Raw genomic sequence first — 25359 nt, forward strand, 5'->3', positions numbered from 1 at the left:
GGAAACATACATATGGGGTGAGAAAGTGAAGCTTCATTGTACAATACTATTCTGAAATCCCATCAGGCAAATCTGTCACCAAAGGTTTAGGCTTGAGTTAGAAGTTTTTTTTTAAACTTAGGCTAAAAAAATACAACGCCAAAACAGCCTATTCCAGGAATGCTAGGAAGTAGCTTTCAAATCTGAGGGAATTTCTCTTCAAATTTTAAATTTTTTAACCAACATGAAAATGAAACTGCTTTCTCAAACACTATGCATCAAGGGCCTTTCTCAGGAGGCCCCTGAACAGCAGTCATCTAAGTGATCGGCTTTTTTGCTCAAACAACTCCCACCAGAGCTGCGCAAGAGCAGGACGGCCCTGACAGCTGCGTGAGGCTGGACTCTGTGGGAGCGGGGAGCTCACCAGGGTCTCAAAAAGGTCTGGCCTGCCCGTCCCAGACTCCTGTGCCCTCAGGATGGAGCGCCTAGAATTACACTCAGCTGTTAGTGCTCAAGTGCTCGCTCCAACCCTCCAACCCTCCCATAAAGTCGACCACAGTAACGACCTGCTTTCCTCTTTCTCAGACACAAACATCTTTTTTTTTTTTTTTTTTTTGAGACGGAGTCTTGCTCTGTCGCCCAGGCTGGAGTACAGTGGCCGGATCTCAGCTCACTGCAAGCTCCGCCTCCCGGGTTGACGCCATTCTCCTGCCTCAGCCTCCCGAGTAGCTGGGACTACAGGCGCCCGCCACCTCGCCCGGCTAGTTTTTCTGTACTTTTTAGTAGAGACGGGGTTTCACCGTGTTAGCCAGGATGGTCTCGATCTCCTGACCTCGTGATCCGCCCGTCTCGGCCTCCCAAAGTGCTGGGATTACAGGCTTGAGCCACCGCGCCCGGCCGACACAAACATCTTTACGTTAGATTTCTATTAGGTAACATATTTGGCAACAGGCTTTATTCTTAAACATGCTTTTCATATAATTAAGCCACCATCACATATAAATGTTGCCAGGACAGTAACTTTGTTTTTTTTGAGACAGAGTCTCGCTCTGTCGCCCAGGCTGGACTGCAGTGGCGCAATCTCCGCTCACTGCAAGCTCCACCTCCCGGGTTCACGCCATTCTCCTGCCTCAGCCTCCCAAGTAGCTGGGACTACAGGTGCCCGCCACCACGCTGGGCTAATTTTTTGTATTTTTTAGTAGAGACGGGGTTTCACCGTGTTAGCCAGGATGGTCTCCATCTCCTGACGTGATCCACCCGCCTCGGCCTCCCAAAGTGCTGGGATTGCAGGCATGAGCCACTGCACCCAGCCAAGAGTAACGAAATATAATTATTTATCACTCTGACTAGAATCTACAGCAATATGTCACTAAATTGTCTCATGGACAGTCTGCAACCTGGCTTCCTTGCTTGATGTCGCTGAATAAGTCATTTGTGATTTTAGAATCCCTTGCAGACTGTTGCCCCAACATCTGTAGTCTTTCATTTGCATTTGATCTGTTATTTTGTGAACCTGCCTACTTCTTTAGAAGTCTTGACACAATTTAAAAAACTATGCCTTTCCTCTTCAATAGTCTCTCTTTTACCAATTACATGTGCTAGGGTTTTCCACCATTTTTCTTGAGCTATTAATACAACAATTTGAAAGCTGAGGGTTCTTGTGGCTTTCTAGTTCTACTTTTCACTACTCACCCTCAACCCCCTACCTGTTTTCTTTTAAATCCACTTTATGGAGGCACAATTTATAAATACTAAAATGCACCCATTTAAACTGTACAGTTTTGACAAAAGTAGATACTCAGATAACCAAACTCCACTCAAGATAAAAGATTATTTTCATAACCCTAGAGTTCCTTTGTGTAACTGTGAAGTCTACCCTCTCCAGTCCCCACTGCAGGCAAACACCAATCTACTTTCTGTCACTACCTATCAGCTTTGCTTATTCTAAAACTTTTAAATGGCATCACACAACATGGCCTGTTTTGTGTCTGGCTGCTTTTGCTCAACAAAGCACTGAGACTGACGCATGCTGTTGTATCTATGAGTAGTTCGTTTTTTTTTTTTTTTGAGACGGAGTCTCGCTCTGTCGCCCGGGCTGGAGTGCAGTGGCCGGATCTCAGCTCACTGCAAGCTCCGCCTCCTGGGTTTATGCCATTCTCCTGCCTCAACCTCCCGAGTAGCTGGGACTACAGGCGCCCGCCACCTCGCCCGGCTAGTTTTTTGTATTTTTTAGTAGAGAGGGGGTTTCACCGTGTTAGCCAGGATGGTCTCGATCTCCTGACCTCGTGATCCGGCCGTCTCGGCCTCCCAAAGTGCTGGGATTACAGGCTTGAGCCACCGCGCCTGGCCAAGTAGTTCGTTTCTTTGTAGTGCTCAGCAATATTCCATTGTATGGCTACACCACAATTTGTTAACCCACTCTCTAGATACCTCTGCTCTCCCCAGTTTGGGGCTATTTTGAGAAAAGCAGCTATGAACATTCATACACAAGTCGTTATGGACATGTTTTCATTTCTTATGGGTAAACACGTACAAGCGGTACTGCTGGGTCTTAACTGTTAAAGTACCACCAAACCGGCTTCCATACTGGTTGTGGCATTTTTACACACTCACTGAGTTCCAGTTGTTTCACATCCTTGCTGACACCTGGAGTGCCTGCGTTTTAGTGGATGTGTGGTGGCATGTAGTGGTTTCAATGCATAGTCCCCTGATGACCAAAGATGTGGACATCTTTACGTGGGTTTACCGGCTACTTGTTTATCTTCCTTAGTGAAATGTCCATTCAGATCTTTTGCCCCCTCTTTGTAAGTGGGTCATTTGTCTTACTGATGTGTAAAAGATTGTTACATATTCTGGACACACATCCTTTGTCAGATATGGTGCTATGAATACTTCCAGTTCCTTCCATTTTATTTTCCTACTGATGTCTTTTGAAGAAGACCAACTTTTAATAATGCACAAATACTTTTATAATTTCTATTCTTCATGTCCTAAGAAATCTGCTTACTACAAAGTCAAAAAATTTTTTGCCCATTTTCTTGTAGAATTTTTATAGCTTTACATTTAAATCAACTATCATTTCAGGTTAATCTTGACATACAGTGTGAAGAGCTGAAGTTCATTTTTTCACACATAACCATCTAGTTGTTACAGATGCAAAAAGACTAATCTTGCCCCCACTGAATCAACTTGGCTTTTTTCTCAGAAAACAGAACGAAAAAATTGAACTTATCATATTGATTGATCTACTTCTTGGCTGCTGCTCTGCTCAATAGATCTGCGTATCTACCCTTACCACACTGTCTTGTTTACACCACACTGTCTTGATTACTGCTGTTCAGTCTTGAAATCAGAGACTGTAATCCTCCAACTTTGCTCTTTTTCTAAACTGTTTTTGTCTGTTCTAGGCCCTCTACATTTAAACTTTAGAATCAGCTTGTTAATTTTTATTTCTGAAAATTGGGGCTGGACACTGTGGTTCACACCAGTAGTAATCCTTGCACTCTAGGAAGCTGAGACAGGTGGACCACTTCAGGCTAGGAGTTCAAGATCAGCCTGGCCAACATGACAAAATGCCATTTCTACTAAAAATACAAAAATTAGATGGGCGTGGTGGCGCGTGCCTGTAATCCCAGCTACTTGGGGAGGTTGAGGAATGAAAATCACTTGAACCTGGGAGGTGGAGGTTGCCAAAATCATACCATTGCACTCTAGCCTGGGTAACAGAGCAACACTGTCTCAGAAAAAATATGGGACAATTTGGGAGAGAAAGGGCGTAACAGTTCCAATCCACAAATGTGGCAGATCTTACACACTTATTTAGGTCTTCTCTCAGCAGTGTTTTGTAGTTTTCAGTGTATAGGTCTTGCACATTTTGTTAAATTTATCCCTAAACAATATTTTTTGTGACTGTGTACTGTAAATCATTAATACTCTTGTTCGTGATTTTTTTTTTTTTTTTTTTAAACGGAGTCTCGCTCTGCCATGCAGGCTGGAGTGCAATGGCATGACCTCGGCTCACTGAAACCTCCCCCTCCCGGGTTCAAGTGATTCTCCTGCCTCAGCCTCCAGAGTAGCTGAAATTACAGGCACCCACCATCATGCCCGGCTAATTTCAGTACCTTACAAAAGTACTAAAGAGACGAAGTTTTACCATGTTGGCGGGGCTGCTCTTAAACTCCTAACCTCAGGTGATCCGCCAGCCTTGGACTCCCAAAGTGTTGGGATTACAGGTGTGAGCCACCACACCCAGCCTACTTTCTTTAGTGGGTCCTGGATTTTTACAATTCATTTTTCAGCTAACATCATCTTCCTCCTTGATAACTACAGTGAATGACACTGACTTTGAATGTTACACCATGTATTCCTGAGATAAACTCCATTTGTTTAGTTGGTTCTAATTTGAAAATGAGAATTTGTTCCAATGAGATTGACATATTAGGGAACAATAGCAGCATAATACAAATTTCCTATTTGCTTATATATGATCTCATTGGTGAGAAACTAGGTGAATACAGAAAACTGTGTTTAATTCTGCATCCAACAGAATCAAACCACTTGGAGATATTCCCAGCACACACCCCTAAATATTTATCAGCTATCTTTCTTCACTGCCCATTATGAGCCACACCCAATTTACACCTAGTGTTATGACTTTCCAACTTTAGAAAATCCTCCTTCCACAGCTACACAAAAGGGCACAAGTTGCAACCCTCCTGATGTCCACTTGCACAAAGCAAACCTCAGGGCTTATATGGTGTAGTGATTATTTTTCAGCCATTTACATGTGGACTAGTATAACTCTTGTGTTCCTATCTTTTCTCCCATTGTGTCACTGATGAAGGCTCTGAGTATTGTGTACTTATCTTCTCCATAAGCTCTGATAAGCTCTGTGGTGTTTATTCATCATGTTGGATGGTATGGGGATTGTTTTAGAAACACACAGGTTGCATCATAGCAGAACTAAGTGCATTGTCTTTTTATTTAGATATATTGCTGGACTTGGTAAGATGTAATTAAGATGTCCATGTCTAGTTCACGTATACGTCAAAAGTAGAGGTTCTTCTTCAAAGACTTTCCTCCTCATCTAATTAGGAATAAATAGTAACTTCTCTTAGAAGCAAAAATTTATTCAAAGACATGTGCTAACATTCTTAAATAATCTGCTAGCTGTGATGAGGAAATCAACATACTTTATGTTCTTAGCGCCCACAATTTAGCCTAAATTTGCCCTGGCATGCTTATGGTGGTCCAAGCATTAGGGCATAGCCTGCTGCTCTTCCTTATTTGAAGGTGATTTTACCTTTCTCAACAATCCTCCTTCCTTTGTTCTCCTCTCTGCCTTTGCCTCTTTTAAAAAGTTCTAAGTTGCTAGTCAATCAGGACAAATAAGGAACGTGAGGTCCCGTTCCAGGCAGTGGAAACAGCAGTAAGGCAGATGCAGCAGGTTATAAATGACCTAGGTTATAAATGATCCTCTTTGTTCGGTGTACTCTCATGACAAAACTGATGGCGAGTGCACCCATTCTGTACAAAGTAAAAATGGCCTTGTTGAGGAAATTGAATTTATGTTCAAGTGCTATTTCCTTATGGCACCGAGGAACAAGCATTTCTTTTTTTTCTGAGACGGAGTCTCGCTCTGCTGCCCAGGCTGGAGTGCAGTGGCACCAGATCGGCTCACTGCAAGCTCCACCTCCCACATTCACACCATTCTCCTGCCTCAGCCTCCCGAGTAGCTGGGACTACAGGCGCCCACCACCACCACACCCAGCTAATTTTTTATATTTTTAATAGAGACGGGGTTTCACTGTGTTAGCCAGGATGGTCTCGATCTCCTGATCTCGTGATCTGCCCGCCTCGGCCTCCCAAAGTGCTGGGATTACAGGCGTGAGCCACTGTGCCCGGTCGAAACAACCATTTCTAACATGTATTAGTCTGTAGTTTTCTAGCTGGTTTAATAAAAATAGACTGGTAGGTGTTTCCTACTCATCTATTTTGTGAAGAAATTTGTGTAAGACTTATATTAATCCCAGCACTTTGGGAGGCCGAGGTGGGTGAATCACGAAGTCAGGAGATTGAGACCATCCTGGCTAACACAGTGAAACCCCATCTGTACTAAAAATACAAAAACAAAATTAGCCGGGCGTGGTGGCGGGCGCCCGTAATCCCAGCTACTCGGGAGGCTGAGGCGGGAGAATGGTGTGAATCCGGGAGGTGGAGCTTGCAGTGAGCCGCGATCGTGCCACTGCACTCCAGCCTGGGTGACAGAACGAGACTCCATCTCAAAAAAAAAAAAAAAAAAAAAGATTTATATTACTTCTACTGCCTGCCACGTACACCTTTTCTCATTTTTAATTTCAATTTTCTTTTCTTTTTTTTTTTTTGGTGAGATGGAGTTTCAATCTTGTTGCCCAGGCTGTAGTGCAATGGTCAATCTCGGCTCACCACAACCTCCACCTTCCAGGTTCCAGTGATTCTCCTGCCTCAGCCTCTCAAGTAGCTAGGATTACAGGCCTGTGCCACCACGCCCGGCTAATTTTGTATTTTTACTAGAGACAGGGTTTCTCCATGTTGGTCATGCTGGTCTCGAATTTCCCACCTCAGGTGATCCGCCTAGCCTCCCAAAGTGCTGGGATTACAGGCTTGATCCATCATGTTTTGAGATGGAGTTTCACTCTTGTTGCCCAGGCTGCAGTGCAATGATGGGATCTCAACTCACTGCAACTTCCACCTCCCAGGTTCAAGCGATTCTCCTGCCTCAGCCTCCTGAGTAGCTGGCATTACAGGCATGTGCCAACACGCCCAGCTAATTTAGTGTTTTTTTTTTTAGTAAAGGTGGGATTTCTCCATGTTCGTCAGGCTGGTCTCCAACTTCAGGTGATCTGCCCATCTCAGCCTCCCAAGGTGCTGGGATTACAGGCGTGAGCCACCGCATCCAGCCAATTTCTACTTATTTTTTGAGATGGAGTCTTGCTCTGTCCCCAGGCTAAAGTGCTGTGGTGCGATAGCTCACTGCAACCTCTGCCTCCCGAGTTCAAGTGATTCTCCTGCCTCAGCCTCCCAAGTAGCTGGGTCACAGGCACGCACCACCGCATCCAGCCAATTTCTACTTATTTTTTGAGATGGAGTCTTGCTCTGTCCCCAGGCTAAAGTGCTGTGGTGCGATAGCTCACTGCAACCTCTGCCTCCCGAGTTCAAGTGATTCTCCTGCCTCAGCCTCCCAAGTAGCTGGGTCACAGGCATGCACCACCATGCCCAGATTTTTGTATTTTTAGCAGAGCTGGGGTTTCACTGTGTTGGCCAGGTTGGTCTTGAACTCCTGACCTCAAGTGATCCTCCTGCTTTGGCCTCCCAGAGTGCTGGGATTACAGGTGTGAGACATCACGCCCGGCCAGTTACAATATTCCTAATGACAATTCAGTGGTCACTCCTCTTACCTTCAACCCCTGGTATGTAATGAATTTCTTTGTTCTGGCTACCTTTTTTATTTTTCTTTCCTTGAGACAGGGTCTCACTCTTGTCACCCAGGCTGGAGTGCAGTGGCACAATCACAGTTCACCACAGGCTTGACGTCTCAGACCGAGGTGATCCTCCTACCTGAGTCTCTCAGGTAGCTGCGATTACAGGCACCCCCCCCAGCAAGCCCAGCTAATTTTCCTATCTTTTGTAAAGACAGGGTTTCACCATGTTGCTCTTGAACTCTGGGGCTGCAGTGATCCACCCACCTTGGCCTCCCAGAGTGCTGGGATTACAGGTGTGAGCCCCCATAACAGGCCTGTTCCGGCTACTTTTAAAGACCTCTGTTTATCTACGGTCTATTTGCTTATTACGTGCTTTGGTGTGCTTTTCTCTATTCCATTTTCTGCTTGTTGGTTCATCAGTAGCTTCTGGTAGCTTGTTATGATACATCTTGGTCTAGTTTTCTTTATATTTATTTTGCCTGGTATTTGTCAAGCTTCTTGGATCTGTGCATTTATAACTTTGCTGAAATTGGACAATTCCCAGGCATTATTTTTTCATGATTGTTTTTGTTTGTTTTCCTGTCTTCTCTGTGAATATAATCCATATATTAGACTGTTTACAGGGTACCAAAGGACATTGAGGACACGTTCCATTTCTTTTTTTTCCAGCTTTTCCCTTACTGTGCTTCTACTGTCCTTTCACTTCTGCAGCGTATCATGTGCTGTCAGGCTTATGATGAAAATTTCTTAGTCTTTCGAAGTTCCACTTGGTTCTCTGTTACATCTTTATCTTATATTCATGTTTTCCTTTAAGTAATAGAGTTCTTCTTTGCCAATTCTACTGTCTCTGTCATTTCTGGATCTGTTTCTATTGCCTGATTTTTCTCCTGATTATGTTCAGGTTTTGCTTCTTTGATGCCACACAATTTTCTATTAGATATTGTGAATGTTACACTGTAAATGCCTGGATTTTTTTTTTTTTTGAGACAGGATTTCATTCTCTCACCCAGGCTCGAGGCTTGAGTGCAGTGGTATGATCTCAGCTTACGGCAGCCTCAACCTCCTGGGCTCAGGTGAGAGGAGTTACAGGTACATGCCACCATGCCTGGCTAGTTTTCATCTTTTCTGTAGAGACAGGGTTTCACCATGTTGCCCAGCCTGGTCTTCAACTCCTGAGCTTAATCCTCTGCCTGCCTTGACTTCCCAAAGTGCTAAGATTACAGGTGTGAGCCACCATGCCTGGCCTGGAGGATACTTCTGAAATGGGTCACTTACACAGCCATCGGCAGGCGTTGGTTCCTTACTTGGTGGGCTTCCCTGTAAGCTGCTTGAGTGTTCTCTTGACATGGCAGCCGGCTTCCTCCAGAGTGAGTAATTTGAGAAAAGGCAAGGTGGGGGCCACAATGTCTTTCATGACCTAGTCTTAGAAAGCCACACACTTTCATTTCCACAATATCCCGCTGGCTACACAGGTAAAACCCTATTCAATGCAGGAAGGGTTAAGAAAAAGTTGTGAATACCAGGAGACAGGAATCACTGGAGGCCACTTTGGAGCCGAGCTGACACAACGAGTAAACTTTCGCTACATGTAAATAACGAAAGGACAGAAAAATAATTTTGCTTCTCAGGAAAATTTTCGAATGAATATACATATATTTGTTCCAATTCCCAAGTTATTTGACTCTGCCTCTTACTTTATAGATCATGTTGTTATACTCCAGAGATTGGAAGGGGGAGATATTTATTTAGTAAGTTGGAGACTATAAATTAATTTCTTACCGACCACCATCAGTGTGAACTCAAAACCTTTTTTCACTGATTTTCGGTGAACTTGATTGGGGAGATTTGCAAATCCAACATAGCCAGGAGTTTCTGGATTTATAAACTGAGTTGGTTGTTGCTAAACAAGATTAAAAACAAACAAACACCTTAGTAGATGCTTTTAAGATATAATCAGACGTGAAACATAGGTTATCAGTTTTCACAAATTTTTTAAAAAGTATAAACAAACACTTCCAGAAAGTCTTAATTCTATCAGAAAACCAGCTGTATTCAATTAGGAGCATTAAAAAAAGAAAAACTAATCTAGTGTAACTCCTTAGTTATATGCTGACTGAAAATTAACACTGTGTTAATTAATCAGTATTGTTTAGGAATTTAACAATACATAGAAGACACATGCTTAATACATCTTAACGCCATTTCAAATTTCGACTTGAGAGACTATGGAGTTCCAGGAAAATCAGTTAAGCTTACAAAGTACTGCTACAGCTGACAGTGTTTTGAATGAATGGTTTCATTCAACAAACTTGGCTAAGGAATAGCTTTCCCCAGGTATTAGGTGTGATGCATTTCTGAAAAGTATCCAGGAAAAAGGCATCTCTCTTGCTGTGATTCTAGCTCTATAGAACAGTTTCACCGAGGGTGAGGCAGGCAAATTAGAGGTGGGATGTTGAGTATCTAGTGTCAAAGATCAAGAAACAACAGACAGAATGAGAAGATCACAGCTGACTACACTGAGGTATCAATATTTCTTGGTAGAATATCTGATGAGAGAGAGGAGAGAGATGTGAGAAAGCAAGAATAGCAGAAGTAAAACCAGAATCTAGACAGTGGCATACTGAAAATGAGAAGAAATTTTAAAAATCGATTTATTAATTGAAAAAGGCAAGATACAAAATAGTATTTCCTTTAGGACTACATTTTGCAAACGTATGGTCAAATGCACAAACGAGTGAAAAAGAATATATGTAGCATATTAACAGTGGTTATTTCTGAGTGGTGAAATAATGACTTTTTTTTTTTTTTGCTTATCCGTGTTCCAAGCTAACACTGGTATAAAATGCAAAAACTGATATGATGATTTTGCATTGGATAGTAATGAACACCCATAGGAATCAAAGATAAAAAACCAGATAAATAATAATCTTGTAACGTTAACCACAAGTTCTGCTTTTCTCAGAATGTTCTTTAGAACTAATTTCTCTCTGAACTAACTTGCAAGGGCTGATTTAAACCAATTTATCAAGTCTAAGAGCCCCATCAATTTCATCATAATAGATTACTAGAATTCTAAATTATTTGGTCTGCTGGGAATGTACTAAGGGGGCTAAAAGGACTGTTAACTGATGTGTGTGAAAAAAAAAGAAAAAGTAGAAGCCTGAAAAAAAAAGAGAAAGCTCCAAGCTTTCAAGATGACAATCAGGCCGAGCGCGGTGGCTCACGCCTGTAATCCCAACACTTTGGGAGGCCAAGGCAGGTGAATCACGAGATCGAGAGATCAAGACCATCCTGGCCAACGTGGCGAAACCCCATATCTACTAAAATACAAAAAATTAGCCAACATGGTGGCACGCGTCTGCAGTCCCAGCTACTCCAGAGGCTGGAGGCTGAGCCAGGGGAATCACTTGAACGTGGGAGGTCGAAGTTGCAGTGAGTTGAGATCATGCCACTGCACTCCAGACTGGTGACAGAGCAAGACTCCCGTCTTAAAAAATAATAATAATGAGGCCGGTTGGTGGCTCAAGCCTGTAATCCCAGCACTTTGGGAAGCCGAGACGGGCGGATCATGAGGTCACGAGATGGAGGCCATCCTGGCTAATACGGAGAAACTCCGTCTGTACTAAAAAAATAATACAAAAAACTAGCCGGGCGAGGTGGCGGGGGCCTGTAGTCCCAGCTACTTGGGAGGCTGAGGCAGGAGAATGGCGTAAACCCGGGAGGTGGAGCTTGCAGTGAGCGGAGATTGTGCCACTGCAGTCCAGCCTGGGTGACAGAGCGAGACTCTGTCTCAAAAAAAAAAATATATATATATAATAATAATAAAAAGACAACTAAATTAGAACTCTTTGTCTTAATGAATCAAATACATCAGTTGTATTAAAAATAATGAATCGTACAAATCTAACAGCCTAAAAACATAAAGCAATTTCTCCTTATGCTGTAGATACATGAAGTATGATCTTACCTTAGACATCTTTTGTGAAGCTTTGTCTGTTAAAAAGAAAAACACACAGACACACATAAATGCACATAGATAGTATGCATGTATACACACACATATTTAACAGGATGAACTGACCTGTAAAAAAACTTACACATAGGCAATGTAAAAAGAAAATACAATTTCAGAACCTTCCAAATTTATTTTGCCAAAGGGAAAAGTTAAGCGCTGACAGCGAGCTCATGTGATATTACTACTTTCATTCTTTCTGACTTTTGTGTTTAGATGTATACATTAACCAGACTCCCTATTCTTTATTCAAACCTAGACTAAATGACTGGGAGATAAGAGATCCTTATGACTGTTACTTCTTTACAGAAGGAAGTTAAACAAATCCCTTCAAATGTAATCAATAGTGCCAATAAAATTTGTAACTTTAAATGGGCCTTAGTACAGAAAATGTTGTAATTCTGTTTGGCACCTTCATTTTGCCTATATAAACAATCCTCATTTTACCCCACCCTGGGAGCACTACACATTCTTTAGTGTAGCTCTGCTTATACTTTGTACTTAAATGAATTCTTTTAACTGAATCAGGAGCCTTTTGATTTTTTTAGGTGACAGCATCTCAATTACTTCAAGTATTTCCCTAGGAATAAGACAAGCATCTATTATTACAAAGGTTAAATTCGATTAAAAAAAATAGGCCAGGTGTGGTGCTCCCGCCTGTAATTCCAGCACTTTGGGAGGCCAAGGTAGGCAGACCACTTGAGGTCAGGAGTTCGAGACCAGCCTGGCCAACATGGTGAAACCCCATCTCTACTAAACATATTGATTCAGCCAGGCGTGGCGGCATGTGCTTGTGATCCCGGCTACTCAGGAGGCTGAGACAGGAGAATCGCTTGAACCTGGGAGGCAGAGGTTGCAGTGAGTTGAGATCATGCCACTGCACTCCAATCTGGGCGACAGAGCGAGACTCCATATCAAAAAAAAAAAAAAAAAAAAAATAGATGGTGGCTGGGTGCAGTGGCTCATTCATGCCTGTAGTCCCAGCACTCGGGGAAGCAGAGGCAGGACTGCTTGAAGCCAGAAATTCAACACCAGTCTGGCACCATAGCAAAACCCTACCTCTACAAAAAAATTAAAAAATTTAAAAAAATTTTAACATACACACATATTCCGTATTTTCAATAATACTCAATTTTTTTCAGTACTGATTACATGTTAGACACTAGGGACACAAATGGGATACACACGATACACACTTCCCTGACCTCTGGAATTATGTCATTTCCCCTCTCTCTTTGAAACCTTTCAAGGAGTAAGGGACGCTATGACATAGCAACTGTAACCTGAACATGTTTGCCACCCATCTGAGTTTCCTAGAGCTACCCGAGAACTAGATTTTGACACTGGGGTACAGGCAGCAATATGAACTACATTTATGAGGAAAGGAAATAGGACGGAAGGCATCTGAGTGTTTGAGAAATGTGACAATAGTTTTAAAGATACGTGGAATTTTTTTTTCTTTTTGAGACGGAGTCTCGCACAGTCTCCCAGGCTGGAGGACAGTGGGTGATCTCAGCTCACTGCAACCTCCGCCTCCTGGGTTCACGTCATTCCCCTGCCTCAGCCTTCCGAGTAGCTGGGACTACAGGCACCCATCACCAAGCCTGGCTAATTTTTTTTTTGTATTTTTAGTAGACACGGGGTTTCACCGTGTTAGCCAGGATGGTCTTGATCTCCCGACCTCGTGATCTGCCTGCCTCGGCCTCCCATAGTGCTGGGATTGCAGGTGTGAGCCACCGCGCCCGGCCAGAGATATGTGGAATTTGTATACAAATTTTAGAAACCCTGAAGCTTTGGAAAGCATGGAGTCTGTTGGCTAACTTTCAGTAACACCACCAAGAAAGATGACTGCTGTCAAATTTTATTCCCTCTGGAGCTTAGAAACTTATTTAAAAGCTTCTCTCACTCTGCCTCTCGATTCCGCTCCTCCAAATCTTAACTTCCTGAATACTGTGTACTCTGTTTCCCCTTTGACTGGAAATGTTCCCAAGTACCTTGGAAGAAATGAGATCCCTGCATCCCCAATGTTATTTGGCTTGGTTAACCAAAGAATAGTAGCAGTAAGATTCAGGAGCCTTTAACCTCAGCATAACCTAAGAATTGAGGGCAAGTGTGAGTGTGGAGTAGAACTTCCTAAAGGGAGAGAGAACGGTCGGATGTAATAGACAGTTTCGGCAGAAGGAGTTGGCATCTTGTTTTCAAATAATATAGAGTTAAGTATCTGATTATGAAAGTTAAAAAAATTAATTGTTAAAGAAAATAACAAATTACGAGAAAAATATGGAGGAAATAGCAACTTCATCAAACCAGCAAAAATACAGAAAAGGAATAAGAAGAAACAAAATCAGAAGTAATCCTAAATCAGCACAACGGGGACAAAATTCAAGAACATCAGTCATCAGTACAAATGTGAAATAACCAAATTATCTGCTTAAAGCAGGAGACAGATTGGCCTAAAAAAACAAAAAAAAGTCCAGCTATAAGGTATACGCTTAAAACAAAGGAACAAAGAAAGGCTGAAAATAAAGGGACAAGGTAAAAAATAGCAGAGGCTAGTACAAACACGGAGGAGCGACAACACTATTATCACCCAAGGTCGGAATCAGAGTAAAAATAACTAAGCAGAATAACAGGGATAACAAGCTATAATGATAAAAGCAACAATTTATAGGGAAGATACAATATTCATAAGCCTATATGTTCAAATAATCACTGTAGATAAACACATAAAGCAAGGACTAGGAAAAATACAAAGTTAACTTAAGAAAAACACAATTCAAGTGAGAAACTTTAAGTTCTCCGAGAACTTGACAGGTTCAGTAAACACAGTATATGCAAGGACAGAGAAGAATTGAGTAATACACAACAAATAAATCTGATTTAGCAGACACAGAGAAACTTGAATCAATACCTTAAAAAATGTTTAAAGTCATGTATCTACCATAAAAAAAAAGCCTAACCAAAATTTGAAAAACATTTCTACAGTCAATGTTCTCAAATAATGATCTGCTTAAATTGGGGGGAAAAAAGATGAAAAGTAACTCCCAGTAATTTGTTACATTACTGGATATCCCCGGGATCAAGGAGAGTAACAAAAGCAAAGCCACAAGCAATCTCTAGAAAGCAATGGAAGGAAGATAAAAGCAAAACTTACAAGATAAAACAGGAAATCAATAAAGAGAAAAAATGAATTATGAGGGGGGAAAAAGAGTAAACAAATCCAAAAGTTGTTTTTTTTTTTTTTGTTTTTTGGAGACGGAGTTTCACTCTTGTCGCCCAGGCTGGAGTGCACTGGCGCGATCTCAGCTCACTACAACCTCTGCCTCCTGGATTCATGCAATTCTCCTGCTTCAGCTTCCAGAACAGCTGGGATTATAGGTGTCCGCCACCACACCCAGCTAACTTTTGTATTTTTAGTAGAGATGGGGTTTCACCATGTTGGCCAGGTGAAACCTCCTGACCTCAGGTGATCCACCCATCCTGGTTTCCCCAAGTGCTGGGATTACAGGCAGGAGCCATCATGTCCGGCCTCAAAAGCTGGTTTTCTAAAACAAATTCCTCACAAGCCCAATTAAGGAAAAAATAGCAAATATACAAAAGAGCTGAAATAATGACAGAGGAGATCACATGTAGCAAAATGGCCACAAATCTGAAAATGTAGAAAAAATGGGCACCGTAAATTACCAACACAGAACCAAAAACTGGAAAATCTGCCGGAAACAAGTATCACTGAGCAGCTGATTAAAGACATACCAGTGAAAAGGACCAAGACTTGACGTTAGAGTTGAACTCCATCTAACCTTAGACAAGATCAAAGTCATTTAACTATTCCAAGCCTCTACCGAAAAATGGGAAAACCATGTGTTTTATGAAGACAGCACGGTTTTAGTAACCAACTCAGATGCAGACATAAGAAAGGAAAAAAGGAATGAATGAACACCATAGGTCAATCTCACTCACAAATATAAATGCTAAAATCCTGAATAAAATAAATGCTAGCAATTAGATTCCAGGATGTATCAAAAGCATCTATCAATATTAAGCCAACAACACAATACTGGGGGAAAAAAACCATGCATTAATAGATGCTGATGAGGCATATAAAATTTAGCTACCAAACGTAATCAAAACACTAAGTAAGAAAACTGCTGGCAAAGTGTGGTGGCCCATGCCTGTAATACCAGCACTTTGGGAAGCTGAGGCAGAGAAGCGCTCGAACTCAGGAGTTCAAGACCAGCCTGGGCAACCTGGTGAAACACTGTCTCTACAAAAAACACAAAAAAATTAGCTGGGTGTGCTGATGGGCACCTGTAGTCCCAACTAAGTGGGAGACTGAGGTGGGAGGATCCCTTGAGCCCAGAAGGTGAAGGCTGTAGTGAGCCAAGATGGTGCTGCTGCATTCCAGTCTGGGTGACAGAGTGAGACTGTCTCAAAAAAAGAAAAAAAGGAAAACTGCTTAAATCTAATCAGGATATTTCTGAAAACCAACGGCAAATGCTATTCTCTAAACAATAGAAAATTAAATCTATTTAAATGACAACCGATAATTAGGCAGGAATGCCTTTCCATAATTATTTTAAAATACTTACATGAAAACTGTTACATGAAGACCTATACAGAAAGTGAACAAAACCCTCATGTGCTGTCCATTATCCAGCTTCAACAATTAGCAACGCAAAGTCAATAATGTTTCATCTATTTCCACAATCATCACTGCCACTGCCTGATTATGAAGCAAATACGAGATACAACATTTCAATTATATTCTACTATGCATATCTAAAAATAAGGGCTTCTAAAAATGACAAACCATCACCCATAGCTAGTTCCTTAATGCAATCAAATATCCAATCAGTATTCATATTCCCCATTCTCTCATTTTTTTTCATGTGAATCAAGATCCAAATAAGATGTAAATACTGCAATTTCACCATGATTATTTAATACTACCTTGGTGAGTTTACTGAATATAATGAAACAAGAAAATGAAAACAAAATACTTTTTTGCTGATTGGACTGAATACACAGAAAATACAAATACTCGGCTGGGCGCAGTGGCTTATGCCTGTAATCCCAGCACTGTGGGAGGCCAAGGCGGGCAGATCACGAGGTCAAGAGATTGAGACCATCCTGGCCAACATGGTGAAACCCCATCTCTACTAAAAACACAAAAATTAGCCAGGTGTGGTGGTGCATGCCTTTAGTCCCAGCTACTCGGGAGGCTGAGGCAGAGCTTGCAGTGAGCTGAGATCACACCACTGCACCAGCCTGGTGAGAGAAAGACTCCGTCTCAAAAAAAAAAAAAAAAAAAGAAAATACAAACATTCTGGTTAAAAAAATTCTAGAATAAGATAATTTAATTTAGTAAGGTAGTTGAATATAAGACCTCAAGTCAGTCAAATACCAGCAATGAATATCAAGGAATTAGAAAAGGGGGCACATCATTTACAACAGAGTTTTTAAAAATCCAAACAAGTAGGGACCACACTAGAAAACAGGTCCTACATAAATCAAATCATTTTTATTTTCCCCAAATTAGCATACTATTTAGTCCATTTCTAACCGGAATCCCTAACCGTGTGGCTTTTTTCTTAAACAACTGGATAAAATGAGCTTCAAGTTCACATGGAAGGATTAAACGCCAATGCTGAGAATAGAAAAGATCAGGCACTTGCCTTACTACCTATTACATGCATCTGATTTCAAACCCACACAGTGCAACATAAAAATACCATAGAGCACCTTCCCCACACCTCCACAGAACCCCCTCAGCCTCACTGAACCCTGTACACACTTATGGGAAAATGGAGAAACCATTTGTCTTAAACTGACATTTCAACTTTGCTTTGACTTTACCAAGTTTCTCCTGCCATCTATTTTTTTTCAGAAACATAACTTGGATCCACAATGTCTTCTCTAATAATTTTTTTTTTTTTTTTTTTGAGGCGGAGTCTCGCTCTGTCGCCCGGACTGGAGTGCAGTGGCCAGATCTCAGCTCACTGCAAGCTCCGCCTCCCGGGTTTACGCCATTCTCCTGCCTCAGCCTCCCGAGTAGCTGGGACTACAGGCGCCCGCCACCTCGCCCAGCTAGTTTTTGTATTTTTAGTAGAGACGGGGTTTCACCGTGTTAGCCAGGATGGTCTCGATCTCCTGACCTCGTGATCCGCCCGTCTCGGCCTCCCAAAGTGCTGGGATTACAGGCTTGAGCCACCGCGCCCGGCCATAATTTTTTAACTAATGTGAAATAGAAGGTGAAAGACGAATAATGAACCTTTGAAGCACAGGGTTTTCAGTGAGAAAGCCTTGATCCAGCAACACAAACTGCCGACCACTGTGATTAACTTAAACACTGGATGCAAAATGGATCAAAAATGTAGTCAAATGAAAATTTTATTTCATAAGATCGTGTTTATTCCACAGGCCAGAAGTTGTTTAAAGTTCTTTAATCTTGACCCACAGCTTATTTCTTCCACAGAACACGTGCATCCCAATACATATAAAAAACCACTTTTCCCAAAACAAAAGATACAAGATGAAGAACATCCTGCGATGTAGAACTCGGAAGGTCCATGATCTCTTATTCAAAGCATCTGGATTCTTTGGGTTTGGGGAAGGTCCACGTTCAGCATAATCACATAGCACTCCTAACAGGGACTGGGGCAGGGATAAGTGGCATGTATGACCACTAACAGAATAGACGATACAATTGGCCTCACCTCAATTCTGCTGCCAAATGAGTTTCGGTGTTCCCTTTCCTCCACACGCGCACACACACACACACACAAAAACAAAACAAAACAACAACAAAAACCCACAACTTTTTCTTTTACAGCAGTTTCTGTATGCTGGTATTGGGAATAAAAAGAGGCCCTGAGTTCCATTTACGAATGATACAGGGAAACCCTGGCCCCTTTCCCTAGGTCACACTGCTAGTTTAAAAGTCAGTCAGAATGTAAATCTAATCTAATTAAAACGTTCTTGTTCTTTATTCTGGGCTGTGGCACTGGTGAGAGAGATTAAGGTGGAAGTTGGGGAACAAAAAATCAGGACAACTTTTATAGCTAATGAGATCAATGCCAAGATTAGACATAACAGTACACATTATGACTTAGGATGCTGGGTGGTGCAAAGAATCCACTAATGGGAGCTATGAAAAAATCAGTGAAAACAATGAAGCTCAAATCAGAAGTATCAAGAATCAGCTTTCATGACCCCTACAGCATCATATTTTTCTTTATGACGGCAAAACTATTTTGAAACACTAAATATATCGCCAAGCACTGTGATTTAAGTCATTCGAAAACTACTTGAGAATCTACTAGGTGATCGACAACAACCGAGGCAATGGGTATGGGTGGCAATATTAACATGTGCCCTGCCCCTCACGGTCCCAACAGTCCAGTGAACAAACACCATCTGGAACATCAGGCAAACACCTAGGCCTGTCTGGAGGTAATCTAATTTGGGCGGAATCCCACAAGCAGGGACTAGGTAAGGAGAAGGCAGTTAAGGTGGGAGGTAACCAGATTTGAGAGTTTGGGCCATGGCCAAAAGTGTGGAAGTTTGAACTACAAGAAGTTCAGTACAGTTGGGTCATGTGTTTGCGTGGACAGAGGAGAGGGTCTGGGGGTACCGACAAGAATCAGACCGAAAAGGTAAAAAACCCACCAGGTGTGGTCTGGGCCCCAAGGCCAGGTCACAGCTGGGACTTCACTGAGATTATGGAGACCACAGGCTTGCTTCTCATCCCCGGACAAACTCGGCGGCCTCCAACCCCATACCCTACCCCCTGCTGCCTGTCCGTGCCTCGCTGGTGCAGCCCTTCGTCGCCTCTCCTCGCCGAAGGTACCCGCAGGCAGGGCCTAGTCGCTCTCTCCCCGCTTATCCGCCGCATCCAGTCGATGGGCTTGGAGGTTTGGGAGCTGGCCAGTCCTCCACGCCTCCGGGAGGAAATGGCACCGTTAGAAAGACAAGATGGCCACACAAGCTCTGAGTGTTTGTCGGGCCTAAACCTGTATCCTCCCTCCGAGCACCAAACCTCAGCGGCACTCGACGCCCCGAGGCCCAGTACCGACAACCGCGCAGTGGAATTCCCGCAGGGTCGCCAGGGGGTCACCGGAATCCCCACTCCCGCGACCGGCCCTGCCCGTGTCGGAGCCACCGTCACCGGCACTAGGACCGCCCGGGACAGGGAAGCCCACGATAGGGACCGAAGAGCCCGGGCCGGCCGCCCCTCCCCCACCCCGCCCCGCCGGCACCCCAGGCGGGCCGACCACCCCCGGAGAGTATGGGACGAGCGGGGCGTCCTCCGCATCTCCTCGGGAGGGCCGGCCCGCAACTTGTGGCCCCGCCACGGCGGGGTACACTGGCGAGACACTCACCCGCCAAACAGCCCGAGAATAGGCGCCGAACGACCGCGCCGCGGACCCGCCCAGAGCCCGCGGCCGGCTCACACCCCGTCCCGCCCAGCGCGCAGGCGGATTGCGTCACCGCGTCACCGCGTCACCCCGCCCCTTTGCCAACTCCTTCCTGGCTCCGCGCGGCCCGGCCTTCTTCCCCTCCCCCATGCGGCCGGCTTCCGAGTGCGCAAGCCCAGACTCGTTCGCGTGGTCCGCCTCTGCGCAAGCGCCGTGCTCCTCCCACGGCGGTTGGCCATATAGAGGCTGGGGGTGGGGGGGAGGTCAAGCGTCGCCTCTTCTCCTTTACCAAGATGGCGGCTTGTCCCTGTTTCGCCACAGTTCCTACCTTATGAGCTCGGTTTTCTTATGCTAATAACAGTGGAACAGGTAATGAGAATCTTCGCCTTGCGGTGGGTAACTGGAGTCGGGGGAAGGCCGTTTGTTAGAAGGAGACAGGTGCCTACTGAGGAGGAGAGAGGCGGTCGGGGGAGGGCAGGTGGTGGCGGGAGTGCGGAGCGATCACGGGGAGGGGGAGCCTTCGCCTCGGCTCCTGTCCTCCAGGAAGATGGCGGCAGCACCGAGCTGGGGCGCCGAGGACGACTGGGCGGGGGACGGCGAGCGGCCGCGCGAAACTGGTCTAGCCCACCACCGCCGCCGTCTCGATGATCGGGGGGCCTCTCCGCGATTGGCTGCGCGCACGTCACGTGGGGCCGACGGGCCCTGCGCAGACCATCGAGTCGGGCGTCCCTCCCCGGGGACGTGGCCTTCCTGTGCCCGGGCTGGGGCCCGCCGCCCCGCGGGGGAGGGCGGAGCTGGCGCGGCCCCTAGCTTTCTCCTTCTGGTGTGGGGCCCGAGGTGAGACCTGGGGAGTACCCCGCAAGCCCACGAGCAGCGACGTGGCTCGGGGACGGGAGGGTGCCGTGCCTGGCTGCGGCCTGAGCGGGATGGGCGCGGGCGGCTCCGGCCCGCGGGTTGTGCCCCGGCCCGGGGTGTCCTTTCCTCCCTCCCGCGTGGCCTGGAGGCACTGCAACTGTCCGAGACTCACGTCAAGGCTCGGCGCAAATACCCCTCGTTCAGGAAGCCTTCCTAGGTTTCCCCCGCTTAGAGGAAGCACTTCCTGAGTTCCTCATGGCTGACCCGCATGGTGTTGGGAACCTGAGCTTCTCTGACACCATGGCATGTTGCTAGGGTATTTTTGTGCGTAGGTCCTTTGGAAAGGGATTAGGTGCTCAGGGCTAGCTGCTACATATCCTCTCCATTCGACTTAGAAAATGAGAGGGTCAGACTTGACATGGTGTTTGGACGCCATGTAAAATCGAAAGAAGTCGACTTGGACTTTGCTTATTAAACAGTGCTTGTGGTCAAATGAAACGTCTGAAGGAATGTGGATGAGTCGTAATCTTCAGGAACATGACGATTTGCCCCTCAGTTTTGCGTTTTATGTTCTCAGATTCATAGCTACCCTATACCCTAAGCCCTCAAGCAATGACTTCACATTTATTTGGTGTCTGCTTAAGGATAATCAGTCACTTTCTTAGCAGGTTACTTCCTTAAAACCCTATTAAGATAGGTTAAGTCACAATTAGGATTTTGTCTAAGGCTCCTGGTAGCGGCACATTGCATAATAAGCTTAATGTTCATTTAGGGAAGCAAATCTGGGATGCTGAAACGCTGGATGAAACGTGGTGCTTAAGTTTACATTTTGATTTTTGGACAGCTAAAAGTGTCCCTAGGCTAAATTCATTAAGTACACATGATATTAGGATACTTGGCAATAGTATTTAAAAATAGTTGAAAAGGTGTTTGGGTAAGAATTATTTCCATCGTTTGAATTGCCGAATCTCTGGGTCTGAAACATCAACCTATCGAAAGTTTTAGACTTGGAGAAAATGGGGCGGAAGCCTACTGCCTCAAGTTTCAGGGACAGCATTTGAAACCGCGTTAAATCATTCGTCATGAGGATTAAACTTTCCTGTTACTACCATTAGTTTTGCTTGATGCCAAGCACTGTTTAAGGGACTTAGCTCATCTTATCATGAGTCAAATTAACGTCACTGGGGTAAAAGTGCATTGAGTGTAAGGAGAGTACCTCTAAGACGTAGTTGACCTATGTCCCGTCCCTCAGCGCCACTTGGCTTAATCGAATCGCTGTCACAGTGTCCTCTCCAGTGGGCAAAGCTAACTTCTCAGTGGCCTGGTGGGAGAATTTCTTCTTGAGTAATTATTTTTCCAGGTTTTGTTGTTTTGGCCTTCCAGTTGTCTGACTTCAGCCTCATGGCCTCACTTCTTCATTTCAATTCAAAAAAGTATTTGCTGGAAATTGCTGTGTAAGGTTAAGGGTTCTGCAGATACAGAGGTTAAGAGGATATAGACTTTTCGGCCGGGCACAGTGGCTCACGCTTTGTAATCCCAGCACTTTGGGAGGTCAAGGCGGGTGGACACTTGAGGTCAGGAGTTCGAGACCAGCCTGATCAACATGGTGAAACCCCGTCTCTACTAAAAACACAAAAATTAGCCGGGCATGGTGGCGCGCGCCTGTAATCCCAGCTACTCAAGAGGCTGAGGCACGGGAATCTCTTGAACCCAGGAGGCAGAGGTTGCAGTGAGCCGAGATTGTACCACTGCACTCTAGCCTGGGAGGCAAAGTGAGACTGCGTCTCAAAAAACCAACAAAAAAGGGTATAGATTTTTCTTTTCCTCAAGCAGCTTGTGGTCTAGTGTGAGAGACTCATTTGTAGAAGAGTAATTACATTATAGTGTGATAAGTTCAGTGATAGAAATATATATAAGGTGTGGACATAGGAAACAGGCTGTGATTACCTGTTGGAAAGTCTTCCTATAGAATGTGGTCCTTGAACTGGTAGAAGACGAGTAAGAGTTTTTCCAGGTGGTGTTGAGTGTACAGGAAGACTAGGAAAGAGGAGGCTGACATTTATAGTTGGCGGCATACATGGACAACAGGTTGAGAATTTGGTATACTCTTGCCATTGCAAATGGTAGAGGGCTTGGCTCAGACTGTGTACTGAAGGACTTGATGCCCTTCAGTGAGTTTTATCTGAGATACTCTGACCTGAACAGAATTTGAGATGATTGCGTTGGGTCCACTGGGATCACTTACGATCCTTCATGGGTCATATGGATTCTCCATTAGTGCGTCCCAACTGAAACTTACATGAAGGGCTTAAGCAGAGAACATGCTTTTTGGAGTACAAAGTGGTAGTTTTATTTGGTATGGCCCGTTCATTGTGCATCCATCCCATAGGCAAATGGTGATACGAAGCTTTTCCCTCTTCTGGTAAGCAGTAACCAAGTTCTGGAAGAAGCATACCGTGCAGCTTTCCCTGTTGCCAAGTTATGATGACACAAAGTCCAAAATGCACGTAAAGGTTTTTCACCAAGTAGAAAAGCAGAGAACCCCAACCAGTATAATGTGTCAGAATGCTTTTCCCCTTAAATTGTAAAAGCACCACAACGTTCAACATTTGGAAACCAAGAAAATAATGAAAAGAACCTCTTTTCATGTATGTATTTTAAAAATTGGTTACATGTTATTTTTTGGTATTTCTAAAGTCAGAGACATTTTAGAAGTGAAATCCCTGGTAGGCTATTGTTTTACCAAGCACACTGAAGTTCCTCGAATACCGTTGAAGATGAGCCAGACACTTGTTCTGACACGTGTCTGGACATCATGTGGTTGTGTTAATCATCTTGTTGACACTTGCTGTTAATTTGGTAACAATGCATTGACTACATACTCTCCCTTACTACTTTTTACTAGCATTCGTATTAATCTTATTTCAAATCAAGGTTACATCGTCATGTAATTTAGAGAGTCAGATAATCCTAGAAAGGCTTGTAAGGAAGAAAGTGCCAACGTCCTTCCTCAATCGTGTTTCCTCCCCTGCAGAGTATCTACTTTAGCCTTAGTAGATTTCCTTGATCTTTGCCTCCAACTCTGAAGAGCATATTTGCTTGACGTCTGTATTTATGTCCGCCCACCCCTGTTTCATGTGATGTCTCTTCGCTTGACACTAAGCATAGGTAGGAAGTTCCTAGCTTTCTTTCACCCTCTGCCTTCTCCGTGCAAACAGATCCATGGCTGCCCAAAGTGATATATGCTTAATTTGGTTAGTTCAGTATTGATTGTTTATATTATGACTACATACTGCCTTTTACAGCTGGACGAAGTGGTATAATAGGATTGTTTTCCCTTTTCTGCATAACTTTGTGTTTTCCTGGGTTATTACAAGTGTTACTTGTTTTTGTTTGCTTGCTGCTTGCTCAGTTTTCTGTATTTTATCACTACAATTCAACCCCAAATTCTGAACCAATTGTCTAAATCTTTCAAGAAATTATCTGATTTCTTTTGATGAAAATTAGTATTCCTATCATTTTATCTTGAATAAATCTCTTCCAGCACCTCCAATCTGCTGCAGGCTTGTCTGTGCCTGGAATCTTCTTGTAAATCTCATCACTCCCTCTTGTGTTGGAGCCTTACTTTTCTGGAAGCTATGTTCTCTTGATTTTACTCTCTCACTTTCCTTCACTAGTTGCCTGAGAGGTGCATGGCAGATGAAGTTTTGAGAATGTGTATGTACGAAAGTGCTTCATTCTGCTCTTATCCTGAGTAGGAGTTTGGACATCATTTTGCTCCGCTGTCTTTAAGCTTCCAGTGTTATTGAAGTCTTAAGCTGTTCTGATTCTTTTTTCTTTCTATTGATACATAACATTTTTAGAGCCTTTGTGTGTGACCATGTTTTCCTCCATGAAACCTGAAGGCTTTTCTTTCTTTCTTTTTCTTCTTTCTTTCTATTTCTTTTGTTTTTTTGAGACACAGCGTCTTGCTCTGTTGCCCAGGCTGGAGTGCAGTGGTGCTGTCATAGCTCACTGTGACTGCAATCTCTGGGGCTTGAGTGATGCTCCTGCCTCTGCCTCCCAAGTACCTGGGACTACAGGCATGCACCACCACACCCGGATAAGTTTAAAAACTTTTTGTAGACATGAGCTCTCTATGTTGTCCAGGCTGGTCTTGAACTCCTGGCCTCGAGTGAGTCTCCTGCCTCAGACTCCCAAAGTGCTGGGAGTGAAGGCTTTGTCTCAGGGTCTCTTCTTTCTGCGAAATTCAGAACTCCCAGAACAGTGATGTCCCTTGGAGACTGTTTTCATCCAACGTCTTGCCTACTCTTTGGTCCTGTTTCTTTGCAACTCTTGTTCTTCAATGCTGAGCATTTTTGTTGATTTATTGCTTTGATTTCTTCCTATTTGCTCTCTCTTTCTAGACTTCTACTCTTGGACCTTCTGGATTGACACTCATAATTTTCTTAAGCTTTTTCTTTTTTTTTCCCCATCTAAGATTTTTGTTTTTGTTTTTATCTTATAAATCGTAAATTGACAATATATACTTGTACGTATTTATGGGGTACAAAGCGATGTTATGATTTATGAATACTATAAATAATAAAATCAAGTTAACATAATTCATCACTTCAAATACTTTTTTTGTTGTGAA

At 43.8% G+C, this 25359-nt stretch overlaps 2 protein-coding genes across 7 annotated transcripts in view; one reads left to right on the plus strand and one right to left on the minus strand.

Annotated features, from left to right (window-relative positions):
• Positions 1 to 20702, minus strand: part of SEPTIN2 (septin 2) — a 43722-nt gene extending 23020 nt beyond the window's left edge. Inside the window, exons 1-4 of one of the 5 annotated variants that reach the window (XM_033229491.1) lie at positions 19833 to 19934; positions 19258 to 19391; positions 11407 to 11432; positions 9219 to 9339 (exon numbers count right to left, since the gene is read on the minus strand). In XM_033229491.1, the coding sequence (XP_033085382.1) occupies positions 9219 to 9339; positions 11407 to 11432; positions 19258 to 19345 (235 nt within the window). In that variant the 5' untranslated portion in view covers positions 19346 to 19391; positions 19833 to 19934. Of the gene's footprint in view, positions 1 to 9218; positions 9340 to 11406; positions 11433 to 19119; positions 19140 to 19257; positions 19392 to 19832; positions 19963 to 20196 lie in introns of those variants that run through there. The other 4 variants (XM_033229493.1, XM_033229492.1, XM_033229496.1 and 1 more) reach the window with 4 other exon arrangements.
• Positions 19971 to 25359, plus strand: part of HDLBP (high density lipoprotein binding protein) — an 88318-nt gene continuing 82929 nt past the window's right edge. Inside the window, exon 1 of one of the 2 annotated variants that reach the window (XM_033229487.1) lies at positions 19971 to 20237. The gene's annotated coding sequence lies outside the window, so the exon portion shown is untranslated. Of the gene's footprint in view, positions 20238 to 20574; positions 20706 to 25359 lie in introns of those variants that run through there. The other variant, XM_033229489.1, reaches the window with a different exon arrangement.

This window comes from Trachypithecus francoisi, unplaced genomic scaffold (assembly GCF_009764315.1).
Source record: "Trachypithecus francoisi isolate TF-2019V2 unplaced genomic scaffold, Tfra_2.0 Lachesis_group13, whole genome shotgun sequence".
Taxonomy (NCBI): domain Eukaryota; kingdom Metazoa; phylum Chordata; class Mammalia; order Primates; family Cercopithecidae; genus Trachypithecus; species Trachypithecus francoisi.